The sequence below is a fragment of the Galeopterus variegatus genome, unplaced genomic scaffold (genome assembly GCF_000696425.1).
Source record: "Galeopterus variegatus unplaced genomic scaffold, G_variegatus-3.0.2 Scaffold46, whole genome shotgun sequence".
Classification (NCBI taxonomy): domain Eukaryota; kingdom Metazoa; phylum Chordata; class Mammalia; order Dermoptera; family Cynocephalidae; genus Galeopterus; species Galeopterus variegatus.
In genome coordinates this window covers 469,330-483,638 of record NW_007726157.1, presented here as the reverse complement: position 1 = coordinate 483,638, position 14,309 = coordinate 469,330, and the positions used below count along the sequence as shown (strand labels likewise).

Genomic DNA, 14,309 nt, shown 5'->3' with positions numbered 1-14,309 from the left:
GGCGCGAGCCTTCCCGGGTCGCCGTGCCCCTGCTGGGCAGGGACGCCGCCTCCCCTCCTCCCGATGGGAAGAACTCCGTTGCAGTGGCCCATCCCTGAGCGCTTCTTCCTTATTGTGAACATCGAAAGTATGAAGAAGCCGGAAACTAAAAGCGCTTCAGAAATTCCCCCATTGTAATAATATTTGGGGTAGCAGCCGGACATCTCGATATACGCTCTATGTATACGCACTCGTAAACAGGGCCAGGCCCCAAATGTTGTAGGCCCTGGACCTCTTTCCGTGTTTATAAAGGTTATTTTGTCATTACGTTAGTAAGATTATGAGGCCGTTATTTCAAGTGGCAGCGCAGGTATTCATTCCGTTGTGGGAGGGGCCGTAACCTAACCCGTTCTCTGGCCTTGGAGAGTTACGTTAAGGGTTTTTCTCTATTATGAACACAACTGAACAGTGCTTGCCTTGGCCTAGCCCTACTCCTACTGCTGCCCCCTGACCTGTTGTAAGCAGCTCACAACTTTTCCAGTCTCCGGAGACCCTTTCCTGGACCCTCCGTGTTTTAGTCAGTCTGAATTACCCAGCTTCAAAAGAAAAGGCGCACTCTTACCTAATGTTTGAGTGTCCTGATAGAGTGCATACTCTGGCCCCAATTGTCTACGTGTAGACGAAAAATAAAGTGCGTACTCTGGGATCCTTGTAAGGTGGTTGTATTGGGACAGCAACCTTTTTACAGTTTTTCTTTCTTTCTCTTTTTGTTCTTTAATTGTTTATGTGACAGAGTAAGCAGGAAATTCACAGGAGGTCTGCTCGGCTCAGAAATACTAAATACAAATCTGCTCCAGCTGCTGAAAAGAAAGTTTCCACTAAGGGAAAAGGGAGAAGACATATTTTTAAATTAAAAAATGTAAGGTGATTATGGACAGTGTCTTTTACTGTAATGACATTGTTTTTGTAGTGTGTCCTGCCATTTCTTTCATGTCTCACCATTGAACTTGAACTCTTAGCTCTTGGGAGACCTTCTGCCATATTATTAGAATATACATATAGAGTATACTCTATATGTATATTCTTATATATATATATGTATATGAATATACACATATAATAAGCCATATTTTCCTCTGGAAATTAATAAAATAGTCTAAAAGAAAAATCAACCTTGAACTCATTTTATCAGGTTCTTTATGCAAAGGAAGAGGGGAGATGGTTGTTGTTATGGCCAGGTACACTAGGAAAACTTTTTCATTTTTGAAAGATCTAAGTGAACAGTAATACTGGAATTCATCATTTCCATTTCGTTTGTTTATAGCACCCGAAAATGTATCTCACTGACTTATGATGGATTTGTTGCATATGAGTAAAAAATTTTTCTGAACCTTTATTATCTCCTCTTCTGCTATAAGAAAAGAAAGAGACTGTTGAGAGTCTGGGGCTGGCAGTAGTTGAAAGAAAATTTTTGATAAAGTAAGTTCTATTTTTGTAAACACAAGGGAATACTGGTTGAACACAATGGAAGGTGCATTAAAGACTATGTAAACCTCAGTATGGTATTCCTTCCTTTCATAACAGGGATGCTTCACTTATCGGAAGAGGCATTTCTGAAACTGGGCATATTCATTTATAAAACACAGAGGTGCCCTGCGGTAGATTCTTGTGCAGATTGCAGATTCTTTTCTTATTGAGAGTATTGCTCCTAATTTACTTAAGATTTGTATAATTAAATTTTCTTCAAGTGAGGCATTTGTTGACTGGACAAAACACATTAAGTAAATATTCCATCGTCTGTACTTATATCACTTATACGCATTTTTTTTCCTAAGTATGATGGACTGTGTTCTCTGCAATTATTTCATTATCAATTTCTCTGCAACCCCTTCCTTCAAGGATGGTACCAAAACAGATTTAGGGGAGCCTGGTTTCTGTGTTGTGCCATAAAAGTGTGTACTACAACTTAAGGGATTTCAATGATGGTTGGAAGATGGCACATTACTAAGAACGCCCAAGAAAGTTTCAAAAGCCTTCGTTCAGACTTGCTAGAAAATTAATCATAGTGAGTGTCCTGGCTAGTTCCATAGCTGAGATGGAAAATGTTTTCAAGCAGGCGCTCTTTCACGTTGTATTCACCTACACATTTTTTATCACTTCCATTCTGTCATTCTCAGGCTATTAGAGCCACTGTATTTTAATAAGTGGAATGTTAATGTGTAATGAAGCTCTGAGAAGGGTTTGTGTTAGATCTCAGCAGCACAATCAAAAGCTTGTCCTTTGTTTCTAAGTAACTTTTAAGCTAACAATAGCTGAAATAGGAGTGGCCGTATTCAGACTGCTTCACAACATTCCGAAAATCATTTATCTTTTCATTGCAGTTCTTTTCACACACAACACATTTTAGTATATCTCAAATTACAGAACTCTTACATGTAGCTGAAAAAATGCCTGTACACATTATACACACATACTATGAATGTGTTCATGTTTTTACTCTTGTTTTTTTATAGCCCATCAAAGCTCCTGAGTCAGTTTCCACCATAGTCACTGCAGAATCAATCTTCTATAAGGTAAGCTTCTGTAGAGTTATGAAAGAAGAGTTCCCTGTTGTGTAATATGCTACTAAAACGTTGGCTTAGTCTACAGTCTAAGTCTGCTACTCTGTGTAAGGTATGATTATGATTTTTGTTCCCTTGGAAGCTATTTTTCTCCCATAGGTAGCTGTTATAAAACATCTCATCTGGAGCTGAGGTAGGAGGGGAAGTTGCCTATGGAAATATGATGTGAGGGTCTTTAATATTTTTTTAAGGAAGTTTATGGGAAATGTTCTTAAAATGCTAATGTATAGTGTGGAACCATGAAAGAGCAGGCTTTTCTAGTCAATGGGATGATATTGAAAGGTGGGAAGGACAGAGGCAGGATTTGGAGTAGTAGAGGGTGTAGACTGTGGTGTCAAGTGGGTAGAGTGGGATCAGAAATTCTAAAATGCCTTTAAGCAGAGGGGAGAGGAATAAGAGCAGTAGTGGGAATTAACACCTCCTAGAAGTCCATGATAAGAGAGAGTCCAACATGTTTTGATAAGAGTGAGTTTTGATAAGGTCAGGTTTCCTAGGGCCAAAGCCTAAGGACTTTTGATTCTTCAGGGACAGAGGTGAAATATCATAAGTTTTTACCCAGAAGCCTCAGGAAAGGAGTTGGAACATAGAAAAGATCTTCAAGGCCTGGTAGGCCTGACACTGGCAGCAACCATTAAAAGCTGTTTGGTGTTTGGGGTCTGAACTGTCACTTAGGGAGCAGTGATGTGAGTTAGTGGTTTATACCTGACCCAAATGGACCAGACAAAGGGAAACACAAGTGATTATGCCCTTTGAGTGTACTTTTTTTTTTTTGGCGGCTGGCTGGTATGGGAATCTGCACCCTTGCTGTTGGTTTTACCACCACTGCGCTCTAACTGAGCTAACCAGCCAGCCTTGAGTGTAGTTTCTTTGTTAGCCCACAATCTGTATAGTCAAAAACAGTCTGTACAGAGACAAACATCTCTTCTATATTTCCAGGATTTCATACTTGTTAATAATAAATAAAGTTGCTAAAGTTTAGTATGTGTTTGCTATGTGTCTGGCTCTGAGATGAGCATTTTATATGTTTTCTTTCATTCAGTCCACTCTATGAGACTGGTACTGTTATCCCCATGTTATGGATGAGGACACTGAGGCACAGACAGGTTAAGTAATTTGTCCAAGATCACATAGCTGAAAAGTCATGGAATGAGGCAGTCCCATGCCAGAGCCTAAGCCTAGAACTGAGGTCCTGGCTCCTCCACTTTAGCAAGTGGCTGTGTGACTGGGCTGAGGACAACCTGTCTAATGTTTCTTCATCTGTAAAACAGGGATTGGAACTAGTAACTACCTCCTTGGGTCAAGTGAGATCAAGTATGGAAAGCATTTAGCAGAGTAAGCACTCAGTGAATAGTAGAAATTATCATCGTCACATCTTCACATTTGTGCATTACCTTCCCAGCTGAATATACGGTTTACAGATTAAGTCCAGAAGCACATGGTTGAGCTAAGGACTTAGTGTACCAATGATTTCCACGCTTGTGTCAATGAAAAGTACTGTGGGACCTGTTATGGCAAGTATCAGTACTTTCATATTGCTGTCTGTGCCCCATGTAATAGTAAGGATAAGATGCAACAAAATATTCAAGTAATGCTGCCAACAGCCAGCACTGGGGAGGCTGTCACAGCAGTGCTGCTGGCAGCCAGCATCGGGGTGGGTGAGTTCAAGAGGTCCGTGTCAGATGCTGAACTGAGCCCAAATGAGGCAAGGTGGAGGGAGCTGAGTGGGAGCCCCTGGGGATGATGGCCAAGAGTGTGGGCACTCAAGATGAAGAATGGTTAAGTGACCTCTGTGGAGCCTGCAGTGGCAGAACAGCTCCATGAACTTGGGTCTGGTGACTCCTAATCCAGTCCTCTTTACTGTGTTGTATAGACCCCCTTTCTCTCTGCCAGAAAACTTGAAACCTCCCAGCAAATGAGGGCACTACTTAGAGATCAAGTATCTTAGTGCTGCTTGGTGTTGTACAGTATGTATGGGCACAACACCAGACATATTAATAAGCACCTGCCATGTGCCAGGCACTGCTTTGCCATTAAAATCTTTCAATTAGACACTGCCTTACATATTTTGGATTAATATTTATTCAGCATATATTTGAGTGCCTATGATAAGCAAGTACGTATGATCATTTTTAATTTCAAAATAATCATATACATTTGGACAAAGCAAACCATAAATGCACACTATTTATATGATAAATAACTTAGAACTTCGGAGTAATGGCTGGGAGGAAGGACTAGCTGATGATGGGTGTGAACTAGCAAGTAGCAGACCATGGCCTGCACTGACTATACCCGTCCATAGTGACCAGGGGCAACAGATTCCTTCAGACACATGGACAAGGGGTCCACCAGCAGAAACTCCTGGCCTACCAGGCACTCATGTTGCAGCTCAGTTACTGGAAATATTCAGTAATTGATAAAATATAAATAAAATTTAAAATGTTGAACCTTATTAACTGATATGTTCAAATTCAATCCACTAGGCAAGAGGCCCTTAAGGACAGGGCAAAATGAAAAATACACACCATGTGGTATGAGCCTTCTCAAGTTATTTCTTCAGTTAAGAAAATGGGAACAGCCTGGACATACGTGGATTTCCAATTATGTAGTCCACTGACAGAGGAAAAAGTATGGATATGCCAGTAGTAGCGGTGGATGTCTAGAATTTACAAACACTGATTCCTTTCTTGATTGCCACTGATGATGTAAATTCTTCTCAGAAGTTAATTAAAGAATTTAAGCTTCTAATTTCAGCTTTTTCTAATAGTTTATTGACTTCTTTACAGAATTGTCTTGATTTTGAAGCCCTGACATTCAGAAAAATTCTGACTTCTAGTTTTTGAATGTGAATTGTTTAATACTGGTATTAAAATCAGAAACAGATCCTAGTTGCCTGTGTTTATTTGTATTGTATCATTTCTATAAATTTGCTTCAATTAATTTGCATATAGTTATTGCAATGTGAGAGGTAATATATGACAAAACAGTTTCTGCAATATTAAATAGGGATCAAAAAAAAGGAAACAATTTTAGACAAACAGCTAAATGAAATTACAAAGTAGTGCATTAAAAAATATCAGCCGTAAGATCTTTTGAAGAATTAAAATGATAGGCTAAAAACTAATTTTTTGTCCTTTGCTTACTTCTAAAATGGGGGAACTTTCTGTGGGAACCAGTACTTGAGCTGAGTGGTTGAGCTAAATTGCAGCTTTGCTGCTGTTTCCCTAGGGAAGACTTTTTGTGCAGCTCAGGGATTAATGGTTGACCTTATAGGTACTTCCAGCTCTCCTGAGACGGGGTGCACCTGGGTTGTGTAGCAACTCTGATCTGGGCTGGAATCTTTTCATTAAACTGCACCCCATGCAATTCTGCATTCCCGACCAGTCTCCTCTGAGTGTTCCTGTGCTGATTGGGGGGCGGATTGGCTGTCTTTGCTGTGTCCCAGTCTTCTCCCGGTGGGCCTGTCTCCCCCACTACCCGTGCTCCAAACACTTCCCATGGGACGGGCCCTGTGTCAGTCGCTTGCAATGACTCACCAGTCTCTGAATGGCTCCCCTTTTTCAGCTTGCTCCTGCATGGGTCCAGGGGAACCCTATTGGTGGTCTTGCAGTCTTGGGGGCCACCAAAGCCCTCTTCTCTCTTGCTGCCTCCAAGCAACACCATCTGAAAGGCACAGCTGTGGCAGAAGCCGGCTCCTGCTCCTTGTGCTCAGCAGTTCTAGTCTTAAAGCTGCAGCAGCACGAAATGCTCCGAGCAGTTTTTTTTTCTCTCATATCGTGGCTTCTTCCACCGTCATGAACTCCGTAGGTCTCTCCTCCTCTTCCCCTGAGCTCCAGTGGCCACAGCTTTGCTGTTGTTACATTTTTATAGTTGTAAATTGGTTAATTTGTGGGAGAGAGTGACGCTGGGGACCGTCTATTCCACCATCTTGACCGGAACTCTCCTATATATTTTTTTTAAACATTAATACATTAGACCATCTTGGAGAGCTTTTATTGACCACTTTGAAAACTTGCTTTCATATTGAGGAAGTTTCGTTCAGTGCTGAGGTGCTGTTCTATTTTTATTTTAAATATGGGATTATCTTCTGTTTTCCCAGGGAGTATATTTCCAAATTGGCGATGTTGTTTCTGTGATTGATGAGCAAGATGGAAAGCCCTACTATGCTCAGATCAGGGGTTTTATTCAGGACCAGTACTGTGAGAAGAGTGCAGCACTGACATGGCTCATTCCCACTCTCTCTAGCCCCAGAGACCAATTTGATCCCGCGTCCTATATCATAGGTGAGTTTGGCAAATGGTATAGATTCTTGAACTTAGTTAGTGCTCTGGTATTATGTAGAAAACTGTATTAGTCTGCTTGGATTGCCACGACACAATGCCACAGACTGGGTGGCTTCAACAGCAAAAATTTATTTTCTCACAGTTCTGGAGGCCGGAGTCCAAGATCAAGTTGCTGTCAGGCTGTTTCTGGTGGGGGCTGTCCTCTTGGGTTGCAGATGGCTGCTTTCTTACAGTGTCCTCACATGGCCTTTTCTCTGTGTGTGCACATGGAGAGAGAATGAGCTCTCTGGTGTCTTCTTATAAGGACCCAAGTCCTATCACATTAGGATCCCACCCTTATGACTTCATTTACCCTTAATTACTTCCCTAAAAGTCCCATCTCCAAATAGCATCACATTAGGGATTAGGGCTTCAACATATGAATTTGGGGCAGGGGGCACAATTCAGTCCATAACAAAAAAAAGCATGAACATCGTATAAAAAAAGTAGAGAGCTTTATAGGAAACAAGAGTGATATTTTATATAGCTGTATTTGAGTGCTATGGTTATTTTGAGTTAGAGGAATGTGCACCTACTAAAAAATGATATGGATGAGATTTTCTGAGTGATCCTGAGTTAAACTGTGCCAAAACAATTCGTTGCTCAGGACCTATGTTATTGAAGTTACTTATAAAAATCTTTTCAAAAATAATTTCTAAAAGAACTATCCCACTTATTTCTAAAATCTTACAAATTCTCAATGTGCATCTCTTACACACAACACACATTATCCTAGACCTTTTCTAGCACATTGTTGTTAATGGTTGAAAGGGCAGCCTCTGTACTTTTGTGAATTTCAAGGCTGCCAAAAGATGTGATACAAACAGTTCTTGATGTAGACTACATGAAGTTTCAATTTTACAAGTGTTCAGAATTTTTAAGTTACCCCAAACTTTTAAATCTTTCTGGAGTGAGCCTGCATTCTCTTGCATCCTGAGAAGAAAACATATGAATGTTTTTAAAATAGAGTATTCCAGGGACAAATACAGTCGGCCCTCCATTTCCATGGGTTCTTCATCCACAGATTTAACCAAACCAGAGGTCGAAAATATACAGGGAAAAAATGAATGGTTGCATCTGTACCGAACACATACAGACTTTTTTCTTGTCGTTAATTGCTAAACAATACAGTATAACGGCTATTTACATAGCGTTTACATTGTATTAGGTATTATAAGCTGGAGATGACATAAAGTATACAGGAGGATTGCATAGTTTATATGCAAATAGTATATCACTTTATTTAAGGGACTTCAGCATGTATGGATTTTGGTATATCCTGTGATGGATCCTGGAACTAATCCCCACCCCCTGCCCCATACTGAGGGAAACTGTAATGTACCACTGTTAATTCTCACCCACATGTCAAGTTTCCCACAAGACCAAACAGTTTTAGTCTTCTGTTTATAACTACGTGTCAAGCTAGGGCTAGGGTCTGGAGCTCACAGGCCCCTTGAGCCCATTCACAAACCCTTCACACGCGGGTCTATGAGCTAGGTAACCGGACAAAACAGTCCTTGGAGCCTTGGTTGAAGAAGGAATAGTCTTTATTCAGCACACACACATCTAGGAGCTAGGTAGTACAAAGGAGAAACTAAGAAACTCAACTGCTACCAGCAAAGTCCAAAGAAAAATTGAGACCGAGCAGCTGCCAGCAGAGTAAACATGTTCTACCCCCAGACCCTAGCTCTAGCTCAACAGTACACAAGAGTGGATGTTCATTTACCTTATCTATGGGCCAGGGTCCCAGCAGAGGCAGTGATGTGTCAGAATCACCTCCAGGGTTCCTCTCCCACCTCCTCTTCCTGATCCCCAGATTCGGGTGTGCAGCCGTGTGCTGGAGGAGGCAGCGCAGTGTGGGGGTCAGAGCACTAACTCTGGAGCCAGATTTCGGGGTTCACAGCCCTGCCACTTACCAGCTGTGTGATTTTGGCAAGTTCCTTAATCTCTCTTGCCTCACTTTCCTCATATGTAAAATGGAATAATAATAGTACCTATCTCAGGGGCTTGTTGTGGGGATTCAGAGTATTGGTATACAGAGAGTGCTTAGAACAGTGTGGGCACGTAATAAACTCTATATCAGTGTCAGAGTAATGCATGTTTTGAGGTGGTTCCTCCTAGAGTCTAGAAATTTTAACATTTTGTGAAACTGACATGTATGTTCAAAAGTGTATTTAACCTTTCCATTGGCTACCTTCTAGGGCCAGAGGAAGACCTTCCAAGGAAGATGGAATACTTGGAATTTGTCTGTCATGCACCTTCTGAGTATTTCAAGTCGCGGTCATCACCATTTCCCACAGTTCCCACCAGACCAGAGAAGGGCTACATATGGACTCATGTTGGACCCACTCCTGCAATAACTATTAAGGAAACGGTTGCCAACCATTTGTAGTTGAAAATTAAAACTGGATTTCCAGTTATCTGGTACTCATACTACTATAAGATATGCCACGTATTTCTTTAATGAAATTCTTAGATGGAAAAATGACTAAAAAGGTTTTTCCCGGGCTAACCCTGTGGCTCATTTGGGAGGGTGCGGCGCTGGGAGCTCCGAGGCCGCGGGTTCGGATCCTATATAGGGATGGCCAGTGTGTTCACTGGCTGAGTGTGGTGTGGACACCATGCCGAGGGTTGCGATCCCCTTACCGGTCAAAAAAACAACAACAAAAAAAGGTTTTCCCTACTACCCAGTAATAATCATTATCTCATTAATTATTTGTCACTTAGAAAATTAAAAAGGATAGAAAAGAACAAAATATATTTTGAAGTTAAATGTTATATTCTGTATGTGTATCTTCCCAGGCAGAGGTTGTAATTTCCAGGGAGTCCATTAGAACAGGTGGTGTCTGTTTTTCTACCTAATTTATTTCTAGAATCTCATAAAATGGATTGTATTTTTCTATAAGAACAAAATACTAAGGTTTGGATTTCTTACCAAGGGCTTAATAAAATGTAGCTATGACCAATAGTATTTAAAGCCAAAGAAGACTTAATTTTCTTATCTGGAAAATGCTATGACAAACTTGTGGCTGCTTTAACTGTAAGGAAAGTGATTGGTGGATGATGTTATTAGCCCAGGCTTTTAAAAACTTTTTCTAATTCTTCTGTAAGCAAACAGTCATTCAGAATCATTCATTTGATCTTAATGGAATTGCTCTTCACTGTTTCTCAATCAGAACGAGTCTTCCAATCAAACCATAGGTTTTACAATGCAGACAGTCAGCTTTACTAAAGCCACACAGGAAACCTGTACTGGTCAGGCATCCCATGAGATAGTTTCTTGATTACCATTAGAACAGCATTTGGGCATTCATCAAAGTGCTTAGTAGGTCATTAGCATTGATATCTCAAACAAGTCTACCCCAAAGTTACACCATCTGCTGTGGACTCATAACAACAGGCCTAAAGCCATGTCTTGGACCGGGAAGGCCTATTGTATACGAAACCGTCCAGAATTCAGGTGCAGGTCTTACTTCAGGCACAGGTCAGGTAAGTGAGGGAGCAACAATGTAAAAACGGGTGGTGGGGGAGGGGCACACACTTGCTTCCTCTTCTGTCCTGATTTACCCAGCATCTTTCAACCCCAGGAAAATTAGTCAGCATCTAATTTGATCATAATGATTTTGAGCTGTAGCAGCTTTAACTCTTACCCCTTTTCTACAGTTACGGTTTATGTGTAGGAAAGAAGCAACTGTAGATAGCTCCATGTACATAGTCATCTCTCTAGTCACAGGTGCTATCGTAAAATTGATTGTAAATAACATTCTAAATGCTGATGTGCAAAACTTTTGGATTAAAATGTATTTTTCACAATGTGTTTACTTTAGATTTTTTTTCATTTAAACAATTTAAATGGTGCCTTCTACTCAAAAATGGTATTATAAAAAAAACAGTTGTAGTACTTAGGATTTGGAGTAGACAGAGTCATTAGTATTAGATTTTAGGAAAATCAAAGATGGCTGATTGATAAAGTGAACACTTAATGTAAATGTTCATTAAATATTTACTAAAAGGAGAACATTTTAAGAAAACAGTTTATATACTGACCATTTGTTTATAAATTGGTTGATAAGTACACCGCTCTGCCACGGGGCCACCCCCCCCCAGGCGGTCATGAGGTATGGAGCCAGAGACTGACCCCTCCTCCTCAACCAGAGAAGAATCACACCACAAATACCACTTCCACGTGGGTGGCCCACTACAGCCAGCACAATAGCCACGGCTGCTACAAAAGCAGACTCCACAGCCACCAAACAGATGGCCTGACAGCCACTCGAGGGCATATTGACACAAGGAGAGTCACCTGTGGAAACCAAAGAAAAGAAGAGGATGTCTGTCTCTACAAAGCCCATTCCAGAGTGATAGAAGAGGTATTTATGCTACGATAATAGTGGGGGACCTGAACACACTTCTCAGCATTGGGCAGATCATCTAGGCAACGAATCAACAGAGTAACTTACTCTTTCAGAAGGAGAATTATCAGAAGTGGGGGGGGGAGGGAGAGGGGTGTGAGGAGAGATTGGATGAGGGACATAAAGAGTAAGTATGACTTGGGGGCCAGCCCGGTGGCGCACTGCTACAGTGCGCCGCTTGCGAGTGCGGCAGCGCTCCCACCGAGGGTTCGGATCCCACATACGGACCGGCCGCTCACTGGCTGAGCGAGGTGCGGGTGCAACACCGAGGGTTGCAATCCCGTTGCCGGTCCCTGTCCGGTACGGGCGCGACACTGAGGGTTACGATCCGTTGCCGGTCACGAAAAAAGACAAAAAGGAAAAAAAAAAGAGTAAGTATGATTTGTAATAATGTGTATGCTAATAATATTGATTTGATCAACATACATCAACGTTGAACCCCCAAAATATTTGTAATCAATTATGATTCAAATAAATAAATTGGTTGATACTTGTTTAGAATCTTTTAAAATAAAGATAGAATTTTCACTTTCCTCTTCTACAAATGCAAAGGCTTCCATTGATGGCAGTGGAGCAGCAACGTATTCAGGAAAGGCTTTTTGTTCTCCACCTTTCTGCCCGAAGCAGGACGTCAAACTACCCTCTTCTGAAATGTGCCCTTCCTGTACCAGGAAGAGGGGAATATTCTTATTGCCAGAGGCAGAGTTAACACTGAGATGAAACAAAACATACTAAAATTTGTAACCCTTATCTTCTGTTAGTTTCTCCCATATACTTCCTAGTCACTTTCGCACAGTTCATCAGTCTTGGCCCAGGCCCCTTTGTCTCATCACATCCCTGCAATTTATCATTTTTTGTTTGAAAGAGCATATAATGTTTTGGATCTAATAGCTTCTCTGTTGGTCTTCATTTTTCTCTAAAGTTTCCTGTGCATGTAAAAGTATTAAATCAAATTTGTATGCTTTTCTTCTGTTAATCTGTCTTATATTAGTTTAATTCTCAGGCTCAGACACAAAACCTAAGGGTCAGAAGGAAGTTTTTCCTCTCCTACAATGTATTCTCTGAGGGAGTCCAGGCATTAAATTCCATATTCTCTAATGTTTCTCTCTGTCTGATAATGTAAACCTCTCTTTACCTTCATCTCTCCAAGTTACTCCCTCTCATTCCCTGAAAGCTTCAGCCCCTGGCTCACCAGCTTCCTCTCCACCACAGGACACTGTCCTGGGGCGGGTCAGCATCTACGTTGTCACCACCCTACACCCTGCTTCTTGGTTCCTGCTCATCCCTCCCATCTCCAAGTCCTATCCTTGTCAGCTCCCCAGCCCCTGGCCACACTCTCTACCTTTCTGAGATCATCAGGAAGATATACATATTTTTTCCTTGTAAATTTTTTGCACACTTTAAAAATGTGATATAATAAACATACTGTAAAGTATCCAACTCATACATGTACAGCTTAATTAGCACAAAGAAATCACACTTGGGTAACCAAATCAAGAAATGGACATTACTATAGCAAAAGCCTCCTTCTTTGCCTTTATCCAAAGATAACCACTATGCTTATCTCTAACACCATAGGTTTTTCTCTTTATCATGTTAAGGAAGTTCCCTTTTACTCCTATTTTTGTTGTGAATGTATAGAATTTTATCAAATGGTTTTCTCTGTGAGATGATCATAAATGCTTTTTCTTCTTTATAAATGTGTGGATTACACAGATAGATTTCTGAATATTAGATTAACATGGCAACTCCTGGAATGAAGCCAATTGGTTATGAAGTATTATCCTTTTTACGTATTGCTGGGTTTGATTTACTACTGTTTTGTTTAAGATTGTTTTACATCTGTGTTCATGAGTGACAGAGTTTTATAATTTTCCTTTTTTGTAATATCTTTGTCAGGTTTTGGCATCAGGTTATATCAACCAAAGTAAGGACTTCGGATTTTATTTTGAGTGAGACAGGAAAGTATACAAGGTTCTTATATGTGCTGATATGAATAAAATTCAGATATTATTAAGATGAGGGAAAAAGTAACGCATAGAATAGTGTATAGAATAAGATCACTTTGTGTAAATTAAAAAGTTCTCTGTTGCATAAATCTTTTTAGTCGTTAAATCTAAAACTTTCATTTTGAAGTTTGACGTTTTTTCACCACATGCATGCATTACTTTTATTTTTAAAAAATTAAATGAAGAAGAGAAAATATCAGATAGAAAAGAAAGGCAGTTTTCAGCCCTAAACATCCTCTCCCAACTGGAGGTAGTGGAGCACAGTACCTGGGTCGAGGACCTTCTGCCTGAAGCTCAGTTCCCTGTCTGTGCAGTGAGGATTATATTGCCCACCACAGGGCTGTGTAAAGATTTCATCAGTTATTGTGCTTGGACCATAATTCTAGTCAATAAGTGGGGCTTGTCCAAGGGGCAATAGCTACAGTATCAAAGCACTCTTGTGCAGATTACTAGAGTGTAATGCAGCAGTGTGCTGTGAGGACATTTAGGGACTACTAGGCAGAAAAGAACTGGGGAGCCAAATTGCGAGGTGAGGGAAGTGGGTAGGAGAAAAGAACTCAAGAACTGGCAATGAAGGCTCCAACCCAGTCCCCTGCTCCCTCAGCTAGTGCCTCAGAAAGAACGTGAGCCATAGTAGGCCAGGTCTCCCTGAGGTGTCAGGGGAGAGATCTCAGTCTGTTTGTGCTGCTGTAACAAAATACCTGAGACTAGGTAATTTATGAAGAACACAGTTCTGGAGGCCAGGAAGTCCAATATCAAGGTACCAGTATGTTTGGTGTCTGATAAGGGCCCATTCTTCACAGATGGTGCCTGTCTAGGTGTCCTCACATGGAAGAAGGGTGGGAGCAGAAGAGGGGACAGTGGCTAGCTCCTCCAGCCCTTTTATGAGGTTGCTAATCCCATTCATGAAAGTTATGCCCTCATGACTTAAATTTCCTCCTAAAAGCTCCACCTCTTAATACTATC

General features: G+C 41.0%; 1 protein-coding gene across 1 annotated transcript; it reads left to right on the top strand.

Annotated features, from left to right (window-relative positions):
- The first annotated feature begins 319 nt into the window (after positions 1-319).
- On the top strand, positions 320-9,361 carry GATAD1 (GATA zinc finger domain containing 1). Its single transcript, XM_008572398.1, has 5 exons — positions 320-349; positions 773-898; positions 2,493-2,552; positions 6,700-6,883; positions 9,124-9,361. Exons 1-5 carry the CDS (start codon positions 320-322, stop codon positions 9,312-9,314), a joined length of 591 nt encoding a protein of 196 aa, XP_008570620.1. The 3' UTR covers positions 9,315-9,361.
- Positions 9,362-14,309: the final 4,948 nt, after the last annotated feature.